The sequence below is a fragment of the Plectrocnemia conspersa genome, unplaced genomic scaffold (assembly GCF_051122295.1).
Source record: "Plectrocnemia conspersa isolate PC_06_02 unplaced genomic scaffold, ASM5112229v1 ptg000002l, whole genome shotgun sequence".
In the NCBI taxonomy this organism is placed as follows: Eukaryota; Metazoa; Arthropoda; class Insecta; order Trichoptera; family Polycentropodidae; genus Plectrocnemia; species Plectrocnemia conspersa.
This window is the reverse complement of record NW_028277166.1, coordinates 6,698,606-6,719,883: the sequence shown is the minus strand read 5'-3', so window position 1 is coordinate 6,719,883 and position 21,278 is coordinate 6,698,606. Positions and strand designations below refer to the sequence as shown.

Here is a 21,278-nt window from a genome sequence, read left to right as displayed (position 1 = left end):
ATTTTATAAATATTAATAAAAAACTGTTCATGATTAAAGATTTTTTTATTTATTCGTATGAACAACATTAAATTAAGTGGGTACAGGTAGGTCTTTGGCGACTAGCAATAAAATCTGTTCAAAGTTGAGACACCAGTTTTTTATATTTTTTGATATCTTGCACCAATTCTCTCCGTGGTGCGGCTCAGCCGCTTTACACCTATTCCTGACGTCTTCCTGTTGAGCTTCAGTTCCGTGCATGACTTCGAATTTGTAGTAATATGCCCAAGCGTCACCATAGTCAGGATCAATTTTCAACTAAAACAAAATAATGAATTAATAATATTCACATGAAAATGTATGGTAGTGAGGTTGTGATAAGGGATGACTCATCGATGAAAATTTAAGTTTCTCTCTCCCACCCGCCAAAAGACAAACACCACACATAGATATCCGATCTAGCTCATAATAATAGGCACACTTAACAGCATCCCCTAAATTACGTCTATGTCTTTCAGAGGTTTTAACTTTGCGTCTCTAAAAAGCACACCACTATAGAACCCGAAAAGATACTGATTATAATTAATATGAAGTGTTACTACTGAATATAATTTAAATGCTAAAAAAAATTTTAAGCCATTATAATTAATTACTCAATATCTTAAAAATGAGAATTTATTGTACGGTTGCCAAATAATGCAACTGATTACTTTATAACGGAAACGATTCAGTAGAGATGAGAAAATACAAATATTCAAATTTCTACAAGGTATGCTGAGATATGAATCCCTTGAGTCACATTGATGTGTATATCTAGAAAACATTTTTTTTCAAGCTATTGGTAGGGATTCTGGCGATAACTCTGCTTTTATGTGCCATTTAATTATAATTAGCTCCGTCTATACTGTCTACGTCATCACAGATTGACATTGCATCTAACAAATCCAATAGTTCATAGTATTATAATTTTATTTTATTGATTTGGAAACTGATATGAACATAATAATGTTCTCGATAGAGCCCCGATTTATGAATGCAGGATGCATATACAAGTGTTTGGCTTTCCAATGCTCACAAGTATTTAAAATAAAGAATGAAACAAGTCATTAGATTAAAAATAATATAAAGTCAAAAAAATAACTTAATGTCATCTGCATTAGTCCAAATAAAACCAATTATTTGAATATCTGCAAATGATTAATTTTAATGTTATATTAATGTTGCTATTATTTGTATATTTATGAATAGAACATATAATCAAGTAAAAAAATCTTTTCTATTTACCGTTCTATTGAACCAATCCCTGCATTTCTGATTCTTTCGTTCTGACCAAAACAATTTAGCGACTGCTAGCAGTACGTGTGCATCATGTTCACATTTCTTCAATGCGTCGACCTACAATTGAATATTTTTTTTATAAAATAAACAGCAAAGCATAATAAAAACCCATTAAATCATACAACATACGCTCTTAGTTTTACGCTGAGGTCTAGCTTCCAGGAATATGGCTTCAGCCCAAAGCAATCCTGAATTGGGACATTCTTGCAACGCTCTAGCCATCAGTGAGTTGGCGATTTCGGTCTGTTTGCCGCGCACTTCCACTCTTATTGCTTCTAACCTGTTTTACATAAAAACTCTAGCAATTACATAATTTATAAAAATATATTTAAATAAAAATCTGAATACCAAAGCTCTGGAATTTTCGGATTGCGCAATCGAGCTTTCTCCAGTACCGATCTTGTCTTTGTTATGAGTCCACGTTTTTCTTCCAGCTGCGATAATAGAATCCACAATGGCACAGAACTATAATTTTTCTTCAGCTATATAAATATAAAATAATCACAATATGTATTTAATAAAAAAAATATATATCAATTATAGTAAGTGATACTGACTCCGGTGTTGTACGAATTATTGGCAGTATCTTTTTGATCGAGTTGTTCTTCAATTTGTCCCTTCATCATGACTAATTTTGGAAAATCAGGATATACTTTGATTGCGTCTTCCAAGAGCTCCAAAGCAACTTTCAAATTGTCCAACGCCCATTCCAGTTTTGCAGACTTCATCATGACCTACAATCAATTAAGTACATATGTTTATCATTGCTAAATTTGTAATATAAATAAATTAAACAAACCCTTGGAGTTGGAGCAGAAGCACGGGCTTTCGATAAAAGTCTTCTGGCTCGATCATATTCTTGATTTTCACTCTCCAATTTAACAGCAGCCAACCAAATCTCTTCCGAGTTGGGATTGGCCTGAAAAGCCAATGATAAAATACCACGAGCAGCTGGCACATCACCTATTTGATTATATATGTTAATATTATAAGATATTAAATAAAAAAAAACATATTTGATATATGTATTATACACACCAGCCATCCATTTAGATTTCGCTCCCATAAGCCACAAAACCTCCGATTTGGGACAATGCGCAACTGCTCTTTGTAGTAGTGCTTCGAGACTTGGTCTCGTACCTTTTAAGCGTTCCAAGTGAGCTGCTCTTAACCAAATTGACTTCTTAGATGGGAATACGCTGAGCGCATGACCGTAGACGGCCCTGGAGCACTCGAAAGCGCCTTGATTCATACACTAAAAATAAATCACCGTAAGTACTTACGCTTAATATGCATATGGTAGATAAATAAATCTTACATGTTCAGCGTCTTCCATCCATGTGTGTTTCTGATCTTCCGGCTCAACACCGTGACTGATTATAGCTTTCACTATGACCTGGCACGTTTGAGTAGCGCCAGATTTCTCAGCTTCCACAGCTTCTTTGAACCAATGCTCTCTGTTGATTTCCACACCGTTTGCACTCAGAGACGTAATGGCACGATCGATGATCTTCTCCACCATGTTGATGTTTCCGTTAACTTCTTCCAATTTGGCGGCCGTCACCCAGATTTGCCTGTCGGTGGGAACGTTCTCTCTGGCTTTGTTCAACACTTTTCTGGCGTTCTCGTAAGTTTCTAATCTAGCCAAAGCGAGCCACAGTTCGACACTCGTCGGACAACACTCTACTGCTCTCGATAATAAAATACGAGCATCTTCAGGGTTCTCTAATTCGACGGCAGCTTTCCATAAACGCACCGAGTTAGGTATGTGTTCGAGAGCCTTTCGGAAAACTCGACGTTTAGCCTGAAATTAAATAAACACTTAATAACACATTACAAGATATTTACCACAAAGATAAAATGACTCAATTTATACGAAGAGCTACTCGTTGATTTCAGCTGTGCATCGTTTTCAAACATTAGAATAAACTTTCTGACTTAGCACTGGTAGCAAGAAGACAAATATGGGAATCTAGGATAGAACCAACTCTATTCCAATGCATAATCAAATGTAAAAAAACCTCAGAAGTAAGGCGGTTAAATAAGAACGTATTCTTTACATGATTTAGCATACAGATTATCTCTCATCAAATTGATAACTCACTCACAAGTAACATTATTGTGTATGGCTAGTGATATAAAAAATTCTGCTCTAAATTAAATCAATCTGTTAATTAATATTATGGGTTTTCAAAAATAGTACTTAGAAATCATCAAATGAAAATGGTTTGTTTTAATAGAACATTAAAATTTAGCAGTACACCCAGAATTGCACAATAGCCACACATTTTCAAAAGCCATAAATTACCTCAAAAAATCTTTAAACCATATTTTTATGAGTTTTAAAACTCATCTGCAAAAAACCACACAAATGGCTTCACATCAAATAAGAATTGTTTGAAATCATCCGTTGTAATAATCATACAGTCACCCAACGTAGTGTCTCGAAACCAGATTTCACTAAAGGGAATGATCTAGTTCTTAATCGTGTAATTTTAAAATTTAGTTTCAGTGTCATACTTTAGTCTCTTGTTCAAGATCAGCAGCCTTTATCCAAACTCGCACACTAGTCGAAACGTGACGTGCAGCTTGTGCTATGACAGCGCGAGCTGTATCCCTCGGCTGTAAGCGTGCTGCTTCTAGCCACAGTTCTTCACTACTGGGATTAACTTCGCAGCCTTTCATTATCAAATTTCGAGCCGATTGTACTTTTCCTATAAATGTAAATAATAACAAGCAGTCATACATATGTATAATCAATCAAAAGCTTATACACTATTTTGATATAAATTTCTGTTAAAGAATTCCTATATAAAAAATTAAGCAGAGTATGCAGCAATACAAAATAAGTTACCAGTAACTTCTTCCAATCGAGCACTAGCAATCCAAGCAGGAGGATGATTCGGATTAGTCTCACGCACCGATTTAAGTAACAGTCTAGCTTTTTTTATATCATTAATATCGCCTCCGTATGTCGGAATCATAGATTGTAAATCAGTCAAATAACCTTTTGGATCGACAACGGTTTGTCCTGTGACTGAATCTGACACCTAAAACATTCCAATAATTAATTTTACACAAAAGTAAAGTATAAGCAATACATACAGCAATAGTATTACTTGTGATAATTTGACATTCATCAAGGTATTCCTCGCTTGACCGATCTTACGGAGATCCATATCGCCTGTCGGCGTGAGCATTCCAGGAGTCATCACACCCGGATTCATCGAAGCCAACCCCGAAGTAGGATCTAAGGAGTTGGACGAGTCTCCGCCAAGATTACGAGACAGTACACTATCTGGTAATGGCGTGAATTTTTCAGCCCTGGGATTGCGCTGTTTGCGGTTACGAGCATCGCCGACTTCCGGTATGGCAGCCCACTCATCTTCTGTGACTTTTATTAGATCACGTTTCAAATCGGAGAATTGTTGTTGAATTTTAGGTCTGAAAATGAAATACAATCGATTATCTCAAAAAAAATGTATCAGTACTTGATTTTTCTATTTTGTTTCTCTAATAATTATTTTTTGTTAACATTTATATAGAATAGTATATATGTATAAATTTATGTACATACACTACCGACATAGTATTAGACAATATAATGACATAAACATAATTATTACTATTACAATGGAATAAATGAATCTACTTCATTATATGTATAATAAAATTACTTTCCGTTTGTATTGACTACTAGCTATATAATTAAATTTACCTTTCTTGACGGTATCGCTCCAAATCCTCTTTAAGACGTTTCTCTCTGTATTCTTTGCGCTTTTCATCCATTCTCTTATCAATTGCTTCATAAATAGCATCTGCTTCAGCATCGTCTTTATCATATGGATCCTGTATAAGTATATATAAGATTAAAAAGCTGCGTTTTAAAAATTGAATAATTATAAAATACCTTTGAAAAGAGTGAACCACTATATCCAGAAAATTCATCATAATTAGAATCGTTCAAATCCTCATCGTCGTCTTCTTCCTCGTTTTTCTTACGTTTTGCTGGCGGGGGTGCGTGTCTATCGTCACTGAAATTAAAATAAATTCATTTAATACTTGATAAAATTGAGGTTATTCAAATTTAAACTTACGAAACGTCGTTCGCATCACGGGCAGGGCCGATATCAGATCGTGTCGTGAATCCAGTTGCTCTAAAAGGTATGAATTATGCGTTAGTGTTTAGTTATAAATTTTGAATCTACTTTTTACGATGTTTTAAAAGGTTGATTATAATAAAAAAATCTTGTTGGAATAATTGAATACCCTCTTCCGACACCGGCTACATATCCTAGAGGGGCCGGGATACCCAAAAAATGCTTCTTATTACGATTGACGAAAGCTTGCGGCGGGACAGCCATGGCGCTGTCAAACAACTCGCAAGTGTTGCTAGTGCTATAAAAAATATATAAAATAATACAATAAAACAAGCTCTAGGTAATAATTAAGAGTATCTGTAATATTAATTTAATCACTGTACACAATATATATCAAAATATTCAGACATTTTAATTAAGGAATGGGGTAATATCGAACAACGTTTAACCAGCTTCTAATTATGTACTATATTTTCCAATCAAATTATATGTTTCTAAAAAACACACAATTTGTTCTTGGAAATTAAAATAAGGAAGATGCTTTTAAAATTCTCATTCATAGAAAATTAAATTACCAAAGAAAAGAAACATTAATATAGATTAGTATTCTTTAAATAAGTATGCTTTGTGAATTAAATTGAAAACACCCCTAGATACGGTTTATGTATCGAATAGTCGTTAGTGAATGTCGTCCTACAAAAATAGAAATCAGATTTTTTAACACCGCACTAAACACGTGCTTATATGCATGTTTTATAGAGGTATTCTTGAAAAAGTCGAAGTTTTAAATGTATACGTACGAGCCTGGAATTAAGACGCCATTTTTTTGAAAAACAAAGTTTTTATTTTTAAGCATAGTCCCCTTTTAGGGAAATACACTTTTCGCAATTTCCTTGCCATTTTTTGAGCCCCTCCAAAAATAGGGATTGTTGAGCTCTGTAAAATACGCATATGTCTTGATGACAATGACCACATCATTTGAGCTAATTGTTTTTCATGCGAGCCATTTCTTCGTGATTGAGAAAAATATGAAATCGCAGGAAGCCAGCATTTATATCACACTACCAAAACAATTATAAGTGTATATATGTATATACCATCCCTATATGTAAATTAACATGTATATCTGTTTCATGTGATATATTTAGAATTATTTCATTTTGGTATATTGTAGATAAAATAATTAAATTATTATTGATTTAAAAAAATATATTTAAATTTATTACATTAACTTATGTCTTTGATGTTTATATGCTTATGTTATATTTATATATAATCGATTTTCAATCCTTGTATTTTTTATTTAATATTGCTTTGTTTTCAACTAATAAAACTTATTTGAAATCAAAAGATTTGGAATTTTTACTATTAATTATTTTCATTTTAAACTTTTTGTGAAATACAATACTTATTAAATATAAAATTCTAAAGGCTTTGTCAAATAGAGAGCGAAGCGAAGGCATGGCGAAAGCGAACCGAAGCGTGAGCAATGCGAAGACGTCACACTAGACGCGTAGACATAGCGAAGCGAAGGCGTGGCGAAAGCGTGACGATATATTATTTTTTACTGTTTTATTATTAAAAAATAAGAAAAAGGGCAAAGAATTTGGGTACACGACATAAATAAAACCCGGAAAAACTGTGGAGAATATCATAGGCTCCATAATTTAATCTAATGAAGACCGTTTTTACATTTATTTTCGTATGTCTAACGAATAGTTTGTGAACAATCACAACCGGCACGCTTCGCCTTCGCTTCGCGTCTCGCGTTCGCTGTCTGTCTGTCATTTTCCATACAAAGGCCCTCCGCACACGGAGCAACTGTTTTGCAACTCGAGTTGCAAATTCGTTGCATACTAGTCACACACACAACCAGCTTGCAATCAAATTAAAACCTCACACCGCACACGAGCGCAACTGATTCTGGATTATTCGGAGCAAAGTTCTCTATAAGTTTGTAGTCACAAAGCTGTTTTTCGCAAAATGTCGAATAGTAGTTGAGATGAAGAAGATATAATTGGCTATTAGAGCATTAAGAAGGCAATATTGGTGTCATCCCTATATACAGAGAAATATCAAGTCAAATCTGTTTGTAGCAGCAGAACAACTGAATCAAACAGACAAAAAGTTTATAGCATTCTATAGAATGTCCATAGATTCTTACCTGGAATTGTTGAGGATGCTTACTCCTTCCATAAAGAAGATGGACACAAATATGAGGGAATGTGTGACTGCAGAAGAAAGAATATTATTGACTGTGAGGTAAGATTTTTATTATTTTGATCCAAATACAAAATTACAAAACTCCAATAAAGAAGTAAACATTACATTTTTAACTATTATATATATGTATCTTATAATAGTTTCTATATTATATATTGGTGAAATTGAGGCACTGCTGAAAACGTTATTTTGAAGCGTAAACGACAATCTACGACTTGGCCGCTTCACCTATTTCTTGAATTTTTTGTGAAGACACGTGCAACCATGCAACGCAACTGTTTTGTGACTAGGAAAAAAGATCGCATGCAACCAATTGCTGACTGATTTGTTATCGGTTTGGTTTTAGTCGACTCATGTGCGGACACACACTCCCGTACATAGGCGAGGTCACCAAATAGTTGCATGCGCAACTGTTTTGCAACTCGAGTTGCAAAACAGTTGCTCCGTGTGCGGAGGGCCAAAGTCATATAATACTACTATCGCGCTCACCCTTCGCTTCGCTTTCGCGTTTCGCTTCGCCATGGGTTTGTCAAGGCGTTAGGTTCGCCGCGAAAACATCTCGGAACGCTTCGCGTTCGCTTTCTGTGTGACGAGACTCGAAGGACTCGGTGTATTACAAAATAAAAACGCCTCGCCACGCCTTCGCTTCGCTCTCTGTTTGGAAAGGCCTTTAGTGGTTTAGTTGTTAACAATATGTCGATTAACGTTTTGTTGTGACACCATAGTATATATTTGCTTCCAAAAAGAATACTTGCAAAACTTGAAAAATTTAAGTTACTTTAACATTGAATTATATTTGTCTACTCTTTCTGAAAGACCACGATTTTATCCATGTGCATACTGATTTATATAACAAGAATGGATCTCTAGAACTAATTTCATGTACATAGCTTTAATTCTTAATTCAATGCCAAACTGAAAACGAACCATTAATAATTTTAATACAATGAAAATATTTATATGGCTGCATCAATTAATATCTTTATTTAAAAATAATAAAATTTACAATACACACAAGTTTATAAGTTACAAAATGCACTTAAATACAAAATATTTTTATAAAAATAAAAAATAAATTAACATTTTATCAATTTCACGGATATACACTCATAAATGAAACATTATATCTGTGTTTGTACTTTCAATGATGGCCCCCAATAACATCATATCATCAGGCGTAATCGACCAACCACAAAACTGTCCTAAAGTTTGTAATTTAGGACAAGTTTCTAGCATTACTTCAACGGTATCATTAGTTAAAAGTGGTGCATGAGGAAACCAAATGCCTTCAAGATTTTCAAAATTGTTTGTTCGAAGCATTCTATAACAATACAAATAAAATAATTTATAATAATTATTATGTTATAAGATTTACAATATTATAAATACCTAATCATATCTGCATCGGACATCTTAATTTCATCCACGATCACAATTTTCTTGAGTTTTGGACTGGACGTCATTAAATATTTAAAAGTAGACGTTCTAATCTCACTGTACAATATATCTATGTGCTCCAACTGTTCAAACTTTATTTCTTCTTCGTGTGTGAGAATATCCATTTTAAAGCATTCCATCATTAGTAAATTAGGACATTTGCTAGCTATGTGCGTAAAATTGAGCGAACCGGTTCCCATTGATAACATAAATGATTGAATCTTTTCTCCAATCCTTTCAATCACTTGCTGAAACTCGTGACATCTGAACTTGGTTAGTTTAATTCTGTTTATGTTATCCATTTTTTCAATAAACGATATCACACCTTCGCCAGGTTGGTCGAAGTAGATTGTTTCGATCATCGGACACATCTTGACAATATAACCGGCAGTTTCTTTAGATGTTTCTGTGTCGTGGATGTACTTTAACTTCGATTGAAAGTTTGCTGGACATTGCTTTGTTTTAACTAAATGAGCAATTGACTTACCGACGAAGGAATAACATCCAAGATTGATCAGATTCGGTAAATGAGCTATTAGCAAAGCGACGTCTGTATGGCATACATTTTCTTCACCGTTCAAACCAATATTTACAACAGACAAAGTTTCCTTGATAGAATCAAATCCAACCATCGAATAAATACCTATTTCTGTTATATCAGTTTCACCGGATACATCTAACATCTTCATATTCTTTGAGTGTTTACCGATGTATTTCAAAATCTCATCGTTGGCCATATGAGGTATGTTCAAAATGTTTAACTGAGTCAACGATTTGATTAAATCGTACAAGAGAGGCAACTGTTGATCTCTAACCCACACGCCCTTCAAATTCAATGCAGTTAAGCCTGTTCCTTCATTGATTATCGTCTGCAAGATCTTTTCATAATAATGCTCAGGAAAAATTCCCGTTGCTAACATCTTTACATTTTCATGGAGAAGCAGCTGTAGCGCAAAAAGTCGTGCAGACGGCTCCAAGTATTCAGATTTCATTATTAAATTGACTAAATCTTGATAAATATCACCTGTAGCACCAAGGTCTTCGTAATACGATTTAATTACAACATATATGAACGTTATATCATCGCCTTCCTTGATACTCGCTAGCGTATCAACCAATTGCTTAGCCACGAGAGACAACGAGAGCTCGTGTAACGATTTCACTTGGCATTTAGGAGACATGTTGACCACTTCACAATAACGTTAACCGAACATTAGAACAAGAGACGTTCCCACTGCGAAAAATATACTGAAAATGTAATGTGATGCGGTGCATGACCTAGAAAATATATTTGTCTAAATGGTACACAAAACTTATTTATACTCCGATGTTGGCCCGGAGCCAATCTACCGGTGCTCAAGCTTTATAAGTAAACGAGATACTCCACGTGATTATGACTTATACATAAAATGATTACAAACATCAAAATAAACGATACAGTATATAAATGCTTAATGATATATGTAGTACATATTATGTACACTCATTTTCATTTCATTAATGAGATTTGGCATAATTTATGTAAATATTCATTCAGTATGTAGATGACTTTTACTTTGCTTTAAATAGTTTATTTTAATATTACAATAAACACAAATTTGTATAATTTAATTTTTTTAACCATTTCCTAATAAAATTATTATTTAAATTTCAAACATCTTGTATATAAAATTAACTTGAAATTGGTTTAAGAAATCTGTCTAGTGTCTATATAATTCCATGTCACTTTACCGATTTTGAAACAAAATTTTTACTCTTTAGGAACCTGCTCAAAAGTTTTTGATACACAATTTTGCATAGTTACTCTTTAAGAATCTGCTCAAAATTTTTTGATAGATGGGTTAATATGTCTGTTTGAGATACACTTTAATTGACATAAAATATATTTTTCTAATATTGTTTTGCTAATGTTTTGTTAGTATTGCTACCTTATACAAATAATTTGAAAAACGGTTTAAGACTTGAATAAAAAAAATACAAAATTATTTACTTTTTTTACAATCTATTCGACGTAGCTGTTGAAAACGTTGATGTAAATATTAAATTAGAATATCTAGATCAACAGGCAAACGATACATCCAAATCTATTTATATTAGGCTTACCATATGCCCCGGTTTGACCGGGATTATCCTGGTTTCACACCATTGCTCCCAGTTTCACAAAATTTGTTTTAGCTCATTTCTTCATCCAACCTAGTACATTTTAGCGTCACAAAATGAACAAAACTTTTCGTAACAACCTTTTTTTATAGTTCGCACCAGTATCCCGCCATCCAACTTTTACACATACAATATCCCAAAATTAATGACCTTTCCCCACCCTTTCACCATAATGTAAAAAGTACATACATATGTGGAGAGGCCTCGATTCAGTTTTATACATTTTTTGCCGCCCTAGACAAACAAAAATTGCCGCTCTTTAAATATTATTATTTTAAAACATGATTTTTTTTTAAAGTAAAAACCTTATTTTATAAAAAATGTAGTATTTTTATAAAAAATAATAACAAAAAATAAAATACGTTTTTAAATAATAAATTTTATAAAAAACATAAAAGTCAAAAATTTTATTAATCAATGAAATATTATTAACACAAAATTAATGAAAAAAGAGGGTAAAACTAATAATTATTTAAAAATTTGGTTTCAAAAAAATACAATAGACAATATCTTTAAACATCAATGAAAAACTATAAACACAAAATTTAATTAAAAAAGTAATTGTAAAAAGTTAAAAACTAATAACAGTAATTAAAACACAATATGTATTTAAAAAAATAGTTTTTATTAAAATACAATTGACAGTATTAAAAATAAAATTACGAGATTGTTCGGCCCTCAATACATTATTTTTGGGGAATCTATCGAAGCTCTCAGAATGCATGCCGCGCCTGTACCGTTATTTAACTAAGGTGACCTGATTTTGAAAATATCAAAGGACACTAAAAATAAAAAGACCATCTCTGCAATTTTTGTTCTAGGAGGATATATACGTGCGCAAAAATGACCGTCGGTTATTGTTTGATTTTAAATATAAGACACGTTCATGTCTTATATATTTTTTTTAATTTTATTTTTCTTTACACCAACTTTTGCCACCCTCCAAATCTGTCGCCCCGGGGCTAATGCCAAGTTTTTTCCCTGCCCCTCTTAGATCTGGGTCTGTATATGAACAAGCATTCTCCAGAAAAAAACAATTTTTTTTGCAAATTACAATTTTTTTTTGCTTTTGCAAATTGTTTTCATTAATTTTAAATCAACATTATTCGCATTCATTTTTGTTAAAAAAAATATTAATAAGCAGATATTTTATTTTTAATAACATTTTCTTGAATTATTGCTAGATTTAATTATTTTTCTGTGTTAGATTTAATTGTATATGGGTATATATTCGAATTAAAAAAAATAATCAATGATTTTATAATTAAATGTAATTATATTTAATAGTCATTGTATCTAAAGCTTTTTTAATCTCTTTTTCTTGAGTTCTTTCTTGGTACATTTGGTGTTATTTAAAGCACACAATTTATATTTCATTGAACTATTTATTTAATGAATAATGAATACAAAATATGAAATACATGGAAATACAAAAGATACGAATGAAAAACAAGTACAAATTAATTAATCTAAATGATTTAGATTTGGAATGCCAATTATTATAAACGTAAAGCAACATAACATACAAAAACAAAATTAACTATTTTGTCATCAATTAATTCTCCATTTGAGGAAAAAATCATAATTAACATACTATTAATAATGGTAACATAAAAAATCTTACTACAAACTTATCTAAGACAAATATTGTAATACTAACAAAAATATTTGGGAAGTATAGACATGATTTCTAATTCTATTTATTTTATGTCTATAAATATTTTTCAAATAGATTTTTTCAATGACTAATATAAAGAAAAAACATATCATCTACTTGTTTCAAATATTGCATAGACATTGTTGAAAAATAAAAACACTTACATTGATAATAAAAACAAGTAAAAGTAAATAACCAAAGCAGTCACATACCTGAGAGTAGTGACTGGTAATAAACGTATATAAAAAAATATCTAGCCTAATGATTAGAATATTACAAGTATTGCTAAAAAATGCAGTCTAGAGCAGAGATGATAAACATAGCAAATTTTTTTTCACATTTTTTTATATATCTTACAACCTATTGATTTGATTGGAATATTATAAATAATACTTCATCTAAAAAAGTGTTTAAAACCAGTGAACCCTAGATCGATATTTAACTGACACAGAATCGATGGAAAACACAATATTTACATTATACGCTAACACACATCTTCATTACATTGTATAACCGATTAGTTTTAGACATTGCCTCAAAATCTCCAAAGAAGAACACAGTAAGTTTTCAGGGTATATTTAAAGTTAGAGATCAACATTTAATCTTAAGAATTGAAGGCAAACACGTCTATCAATACACATTTCTTTTTAATTTCTCAAAAAATTGTAGGTTAGGATTATTGAATGAAATACAAACACAATAAAAGCAGTCCATGTAAACTTTGTAAAAAGTAAAACATAAAAATATAACCTAATGATTAGATTAATTATTGCTTAAAATATTACCAACCGGGCCGGTCCATAGTTTCACTAAGGAGTTGATACATTTTCTTTTAATTGTTTTACTGGCGTGAAGGTCCTGGATTTTGATTTTCTTGATTGGCAGATGGCTTTTTCTTTCTTTTGTCTCCGATTCTTCCCATTCTCACCTTATACATTTTGTTTTCGTCGGAACACTTGACAGTGATGGTATTTCTATAAATTAAAATATATTATTATTGTATATTATGTCATATAATGTGAGAAGAATATTCTCAGATGATGAGACTATTCTCTAAGAAATTAATTTCTGAAAATTAATACACGATTTTCAACATTAAATTCTTATTTGTTTATTATCTAATCATGATTTTTACCTGATAAATATTTCTGATAATGATTTGTAAGTTATATTAACAAAAAAACAATGTTACGAGCGCAAGGGGTCGAGATTAAGAGTGCAAATCGTGAAACGCGAGATTATGAGGGTAAAACGCGAATTTATAAGTGCAAAACAAATATTTGTAAGCGCCATAGCTCAAAATAGCCTATGCGCTCATAATTTATCCTTATGTGATTCCTGCTCCTAACTTCACGCTTTGCACCTGAGGCGTTAAAAATATTTATTTTCAGAATCTAGTAGAACTTCTAGAATCTCTAAAAGGAATGGATCTAAATCCCTTCTAAACATTATTAATTCTTTATACAGTTTTCTATAGAAAACTGTATAAAGAAGCCGGAGAATATTCTATATACAGAGAATTTTTGGAAAATAAAGAAGTAAATTGTACTTTGAAATTGACGGGATTATCAGATGAGGTACTATTTAGTAATGTGTTAAAGTTAAAGCCTGTTAAAGTTAAATGGTTAACAATATTTTAATCTAATAGAACTAGTAAAGAAGTAGAATGTTTCAAATACCTAATTGCTCATTTTGCAAATCGATTGTTCAATAATAATAATAACGTAATGACTTGGTGATGAAAGGGCAAACAAATTCACCCACACTTCTAACAATCTAAAAAATTAACTAGAATAAGTCCACAAGTGTTTTATTTTTCAGATATATCTCCAAGAAAAGGCAAAAGCAAATATGAAAGATAAAAAATACTATTTAATAACATGATTTCATGTTATTAAATAGTATTTTGCATTGTAATTTTTTATCAAACCTAAGCTTTTTTAACAAGATTTTATAAAAAGACTGAGCTTCGAGTAAAAAGTTTGTTACTTGAATACTAGTTATCTATTTTTGCTATTAATAAGTAAATTGTTTATTAAATCAAATATACACATACCTGACTAAGCTAGCTGGAACTTGGCACATTTCAGATACTGTAATAATAATATCCTGTATTTTCTTAGTATCCAATTGCATTTTAGCGGGTCTGTCACTGAACGCCGGAGATGATTTTCCAGTCAAAGAGTGTGTAGCTAAGGTTCTGAAAACACGATATTATATATTATTTTTAAATAAAACAATATAAATTTGGTATGAAAAAGTTCTTACCGTCTTGGAAAAACTGCCATTAATAACTTCCTAGTAGAAGACGTGTATGAATTCCATTTTATTTGATTAAAAATATGCTTTGGTATAATAGTCCTACCAGTACCGATCGTCACCTTAAAACGATGAAACAAATTATTGCAAATTATTTTAAATAAAGTACCAATTGTGAATTACTGATATAATACCATTCCGTCCTCTATGTCCTCTACTACAGCTCTAGGAGTGGATTGAACAAAACCAAATGATTTTCGTGTCTTCAGCGAACTTGATGAAAAACTCGATGACACCGTATGATTAATCGAACGATTTGTCCTGTTTTCTGTCTCTACCGATTCAATGGAACTTATCGGTGAAATATACGGTGGTGTAAATATACTCAAGCTATTGTTTTGATTTGACTCTCTCAACACGTTATTTGTCACTTCCATGGGAACGAGTAGATCTCGTCGACTATCGCTGCTGGTGGACGCGGTGCTATTTTTCACACTCTCTATTACTCCTTTTAAATGATCAACTTGCTTTCTCAAATCGCTTATTGTATTACCCCAAAACTGTATCTGTCTTATGAAAAGACTTTGGTTGTACGCTAAATTCTTAATATCCTCGTCGGTTTCGGTCTGCGTTTCTTTATTGCACATCGGTCTCTTCCCTGTACTAGTACTTGGCCCTTCGGCCACAGTTTGTATTGAAATTTCTTTAAATTCATCACGCAATTTTTGCATCGCTTCAGTTATGTCTTTGTAGTCATTCTTGTAAGTCATTGTGTTATCGACCGTAGTTTGTGTGCTGTTTATTTCAGCGCTCATATTATGTATTACTTTTTTGGGTGCTCTGTTGTTATGACTTCGGCTACTGTATTTTCCGAGTCTGCAATTTCTGGCAGTTGCCTTCACGTTCTTCTTGAACTTACGCCTGTTCTTACTTTCACTCTGAAATTTTATTTAACGTTAATATTTCAGTCAAAACAGAATATTAATGTATTAATATAATCCTCACTTTAAAGCTGGTTCGTTTATTCTCTGGTTCCCATTCAGAACCGCTCGCGTCAAAGTCTTCTTCGGTTGAATTCGATGTTTCAGAATACTGAAATTATAAAACGATTAATATAACGTATTTTTAAATATGTTGGAGTAGTGCTAAATAATTACTCTTGAATTTTCAGCTGCCTTCCGCAAATAGCCAATTTGTCCTTCCAAAATACATATATTTTCTGTAAAGAATAATAAAATAATTTCTGATAAATTCTATTAATAAAGTATTTTATGTGTGAATCTTATTTTATAAAATAGAATATCAATCCAGTGTTTAATACTTCTATATATATATGTATAATAAAATACACAAAATTGATAGCTATGTAACAAACTGTATAAAATACAACATTATTATTAGCATAATTATGTTTTTATAAAATACAATAGTAATTCAAAGATATTAATACTTTTGATTTAATTATGTATATAAATATATTAAACTTATAGTTAATTTATAGCATTTCTATTTACTGACTGACTTTCATTTTATGATATTTATTTATTGAAAAATCAACAGAATAAATAGAAATAGTACGAAATAATTTAAATAAAATTAAATAAAAATAATGTATAAAACAATGCAAGAGTTTACATTCTTTCCGTATTATTTTTTAAGTGCTTTGAGACATCTAGTTATATTTTATATGAATAAATAAATATTAGATATTAGAACACTGTCATTTTTCAGTTCACATCTCATACCGAAACTATTTAGAATTTTATTAGAATCTTATTGGTTCATCGCGCATCTCAAGGATTTCAAAAATGCATTTTCTACAATGAAGCCTTTTATAACCTTATTAAACTGAGCCGTTACCGGTCGTTCACACTACGATGGCAATTTATTATTTTTTGTATATTTTTATTTGTGTTCTTCTCAGAAGTCATACAATCGTGCTGTACTGCGAACGCTCGGTTAACCTACTGGAAAGGTTGACTGTGGGTGGCGGTAAATCCGAATTATTTACACCACAGCGGCATAGCATAAATTAGAACAAAAACCATTTACTCTTACCTGAAATCATCGCGATCCTACCCGAGCCGATTTCGCCATCTTCGCCGATGATTTGAATTAACTTCCCGGTGTACAGCTGCTCCAATTCGAGACTCTCGACCAGCTCGCTGTTGTGGACGATCCTGTAGCACTTCTTGTTATTCCTGCCAACGAATTCCACTGTCAACCAGAAAGGCGTCGAGCCGGGGCTGCTGTTGCTCGAGTAACTCGTACTGGGAAACGCAGGAGAGTTCATCTTGGAGGTGCTTCTCGGTTGAGAGTCCGCAAAGAAATGTGCCCTTACCCATTCTTCGACCATGCTCTACCGAATCTACCCTTCACAGAAATTTGCCGTCCCTTTCTATTATACTTGTCGCGCTCGAGCCGTAAAAACCCACAAGTACATACTCTCAGTGCGCCCGAGGAAGATCCGTTATTTCTATGAGTTCATAGAAAAAAAATCAACTAAGGGTGCACCGAGCTTTACCTGGGTTTCCTTTGATTTTCTATAAACATCTGCATTCGAAGCGACTGAATAGAGAGCTATATCCGAGGGACGCTCGCTAAACTAGGAACGCTGACAGGAATCTAATAGAGTTTATAATGCACACACATGATCCACATATGGTATATGAGATTCTTATTGAAATCTAAAAAGTATCATTTTATTACTAATATGATGTAATTTATAAAAGAAGTCACATCACAATATGTACTGAATTATGATGATACATAATTTTGAATATATACAAACATTATTGTTACGTTGATAATTAACTAAATAATTATAATATTAATAATTAATATAACATACATATTCATATGTTACTTCATAAATTATAAAAATAGATTCAAAATGGCCGTTGCTCGTTGCAATTTCTACGTAACCATAAAGTGCATCCGCCGTGCCTAACGAAGGCGACGGTCCAGTTCGGGATCAATTGTTTCAAATGTTTATGACTCTTTCGAAGGTCAGTAAATACAGTCGACAATGGAACCGGCAAAAAAAAGGTCCACGTTTTGATCCTTTTTATCATTATGGCGAAAGCATTTTTTTCTGTTCCTAGAATTCTCTGCCAATGTTGCCGGGCTAGTTTCCTACTGCGACAACGATAAGCATTTCTGACCGGCACTGGTCTAATTTCGAATATCACTTTATATATTTACTATTTACTCTATTATGGTCAAGGATGAAAACAATTAAAAAAATAAGAATCTTGTAAGATAAAAAACAATAACAAATAATATTATATGTAACCATTCAGCTGAAAATTATAATTAAAATAAATGTGATTAAACACATTTGATACACAATATCTGTTTAAGTCAAGTAAAACGCGTCATAATTGATTTGACAAACTTTAGTAATACATTTAATATTTTTGCATTTTAAAAATAGATTAATACTTTTTAAATTTATTTATTTAGGAATAAATTATATTAAAATACTAACAAATATATATTAATAGTTTATGTATTACAATGGTTATATACTGCCCGGTTTTATAAAATACGACAATATTATTCCTATTTTTTTTTTTCATAAAAGTTTATTTCAAAAATAGACATAGGTATAATAGCATACAGATATATTAAATGCACAGTACTGGTTCATAATCATTTACATTGTTTACAATTTCTTAAGTTATACCAGGGGATCCCAACCTTTTTGTATCCTAGAGCGCATTTTACAATATCGGTAGGGCGGCGGGCACCACCTGACTCGTCAAAGATTCCTTTTTTGCCACTTACAGGACATATAATCGGAAAAAAGTCGGCGATCTCGGCTGATTTCAGTTGTAGTTTCGGTTCGGACAACTTCGAGAGAGTGTAGTAGAGGCATAACAAATAATTAAAGATAATTAAAATTTTTAATTAGTGTTTGTTAAAAAAATTCTATTGCTGTCGAATAGTGGCGGGCGCACACAAATCGGGCACGGGGTTGGGAACCCCTGAGTTATACAATAACATAAAATGAATAATAAATTATACGTGGGTATACTAAATTAAAGGAAAAATACATAAAACCTTTTACAAATTAAAAAAAAAAAGAAAAATAAAGAAAAAAAAAGAAAAAGAAAAAAAAAGGAAAAAAAAAAGAAAATATTATTCTCGTGCGTCATCATTTATTAAGCGGAATTATAAAATACATTGCTTTTTAAACTTAAAAATATAATGAATAATTTATATTTTACTTGATTTTTTTTAAAGAAAGTTTTAGGGAAAATAGAATTTTACAAATTTCAGACAAAAATTAAAAATATCTCACTAAGCGCAAATATTTATTGTTTTTACTGATTTTTATAAAAATTGGGATCATCAACAAATAAATAAAATGCAGGGACGTCATTTGGAGGGGAGGGGGCAGGTTGGAGCAATTGCTCCCCTTTAATTTAGCCAAAAAATGCATGTCATGTAATGAAATTATAAATCTTAATTAAATCGAAATATGTAAAAAAAAACGACCTCTGACTGTTCAACTTGAGGCTTCCCCTCTGGAAAAAGTCGAAATGACGTCCCAGATTCTAAACCAGAAATTCTTGGGTTATACTTCAAAGAAAAATAATCTTGAATCTATCATGAAAATATTTTTTAAAATACGTAATTTCAGTGAAATCATATCAGAATACACTTTCACCGGTAGATATATATATATATATATTTACTAGTGAAACTATAATTGATCTGGCAGATGCTAGTAAAAATATATGATTTCAACTTTTTCATACGTAGTAATATTATATATACATTTACATATTTATCAATATTTATTTACACGCGATGTGTATTTTTCAGTGAAGTTATACTTTCACAAAGTCAAAATATATTTTTACCAGTAAATACATATTTCGACTAGCGAAAATATGCTGCTCTAAAATGTCTACGAAACACTAAATTTGACAGTTGCGAAACGTTCATTTGCTAAGCCCAAACCTAATCTACACGAATTAACCAAACTCAACTTGACCTAATGAATGTTCTAAAACTAATTATAAGGTTAGATCTTTCATTATGTCAAGTCAAAAATACAAACTAAGCCAACTCATCTCTCAGGGGAAAATAAACGGAAGAAGAAGAAGAACAGACAGACGTTGCATCTCGCATATTGCTCCATAGTTTGTCTGCACTTGGATATTACACTATTTTTAAAAATAAGCTATCCTTACTGATATTACTACGGGCTTGTGAAATAAGACTGATGGTCAAAGTATATTCAAACTGAATTTTGGTCTATAGGAGGGCGTAAAAACAATTATTACTTCTCAGAAGTCAAAAATTTTCGTCAAAAGCAATAAAATCGTGTCGGCGCCGTCGCAGTGGGAACGCTCGGTAACGAGCGACGTCACAGTGGGAACGCTCGGTAATGAGAATTATTATCTGAATCCTCTCTAACAACAATGAGTACTTTGATTTCAGATAATGGAGTCATATTTGAGGACGCTGCGGAGCTAGTCTATAGTACAATATATTGGTAAAGTGACACGCGCTCCGCATAACGAAGCCGAGAATTCTCGACGCCTTACTGAAAAAATTGGCGATGTGCGTACTAAATCCCCAAGTGAAACACTTTACATATTATGGGTTCGCAATTGCCGCATTTATCTGATTGATAAAGAGAAGAAAGAGTAGAAGGCTCAAATTAGATGCCTGCAGAAGTTCGTGAATAGATTTGTTAAATGCTTTTGAATGTCGATATAGATAACATCAACCTGGAATTTAGATTTGAGGATCTTTGTAACCGCCTCAGAAAGGCATAAAAGGTTTGTGACTATATAACGACGCAGACGAAAACCGTCTTGCTGGTCTACTAAAGCTTGCCGACAGTAGTTATGAATATACTTGTGAATAATTTTATCAATCATCTAAGCAGGTTTTTTATTATAATGCTCCATAAATAGTAACAATCGAAGTTTCTGATTTTTTACTATTAAGTATATCTAGAGGTAACTGCTTGGTTTTATTTAAGAATAATACAGGCGGTTTTCGATTTTTGTAGGAATCAAGGAGCATTGTCACCGCCTACAAGAGGTTAGTGCATACAAAAAAATAAACGTTTAAAGAGCTTAAAATAAAAATTGAATAATGTA

The 21,278-nt window shown here is 32.0% G+C and overlaps 3 protein-coding genes across 3 annotated transcripts; all 3 read right to left on the bottom strand.

Annotated features, from left to right (window-relative positions):
• Window positions 1-26: 26 nt before the first annotated feature.
• On the bottom strand, window positions 27-5,699 carry Prp6 (pre-mRNA processing factor 6). The gene is made up of 15 exons (XM_088204980.1): window positions 5,587-5,699; window positions 5,415-5,474; window positions 5,228-5,351; window positions 5,036-5,166; window positions 4,437-4,761; window positions 4,172-4,367; window positions 3,838-4,031; window positions 2,636-3,121; window positions 2,356-2,572; window positions 2,117-2,280; window positions 1,875-2,051; window positions 1,666-1,799; window positions 1,447-1,597; window positions 1,264-1,374; window positions 27-297 (listed from the first exon to the last, which is right to left on the bottom strand). Exons 1-15 carry the CDS (start codon window positions 5,679-5,681, stop codon window positions 73-75), a joined length of 2,790 nt encoding a protein of 929 aa, XP_088061106.1. The 5' UTR covers window positions 5,682-5,699; the 3' UTR covers window positions 27-72.
• A 2,902-nt stretch (window positions 5,700-8,601) lies between these two features.
• On the bottom strand, window positions 8,602-10,339 carry LOC148237479 (uncharacterized). The gene is made up of 2 exons (XM_088205531.1): window positions 9,030-10,339; window positions 8,602-8,961 (listed from the first exon to the last, which is right to left on the bottom strand). The coding sequence occupies exons 1-2, from the start codon at window positions 10,256-10,258 to the stop codon at window positions 8,748-8,750; spliced, it is 1,443 nt and encodes a 480-aa protein (XP_088061657.1). The 5' UTR covers window positions 10,259-10,339; the 3' UTR covers window positions 8,602-8,747.
• A 3,396-nt stretch (window positions 10,340-13,735) lies between these two features.
• LOC148237478 (uncharacterized) lies at window positions 13,736-17,509 on the bottom strand. The gene is made up of 7 exons (XM_088181328.1): window positions 17,212-17,509; window positions 16,311-16,372; window positions 16,159-16,245; window positions 15,348-16,091; window positions 15,163-15,275; window positions 14,951-15,094; window positions 13,736-13,868 (listed from the first exon to the last, which is right to left on the bottom strand). The coding sequence occupies exons 1-7, from the start codon at window positions 17,507-17,509 to the stop codon at window positions 13,736-13,738; spliced, it is 1,581 nt and encodes a 526-aa protein (XP_088037454.1).
• Between the last annotated feature and the right edge of the window lie 3,769 nt (window positions 17,510-21,278).

Excerpts from the sequence above, each read along its gene's own strand:
- Prp6 (XM_088204980.1), bottom strand. The coding sequence starts at position 5,681 with ATGGCTGTCCCGCCGCAAGCTTTCGTCAATCGTAATAAGAAGCATTTT. Across the intron at positions 5,352-5,414 it reads CGTGATGCGAACGACGTTTC|TGACGATAGACACGCACCCC; the intron begins GTAAGTTTAAAT and ends TTTTAATTTCAG. Across the intron at positions 2,281-2,355 it reads GAAATCTAAATGGATGGCTG|GTGATGTGCCAGCTGCTCGT; the intron begins GTGTGTATAATA and ends ATAATCAAATAG.
- LOC148237479 (XM_088205531.1), bottom strand. The coding sequence starts at position 10,258 with ATGTCTCCTAAATGCCAAGTGAAATCGTTACACGAGCTCTCGTTGTCT. Across the intron at positions 8,962-9,029 it reads TCCGATGCAGATATGATTAG|AATGCTTCGAACAAACAATT; the intron begins GTATTTATAATA and ends GTATTGTTATAG.
- LOC148237478 (XM_088181328.1), bottom strand. The coding sequence starts at position 17,509 with ATGGTCGAAGAATGGGTAAGGGCACATTTCTTTGCGGACTCTCAACCG. Across the intron at positions 16,092-16,158 it reads ATAAACGAACCAGCTTTAAA|AGTGAAAGTAAGAACAGGCG; the intron begins GTGAGGATTATA and ends ATAAAATTTCAG. Across the intron at positions 15,276-15,347 it reads AGGACATAGAGGACGGAATG|GTGACGATCGGTACTGGTAG; the intron begins GTATTATATCAG and ends CATCGTTTTAAG.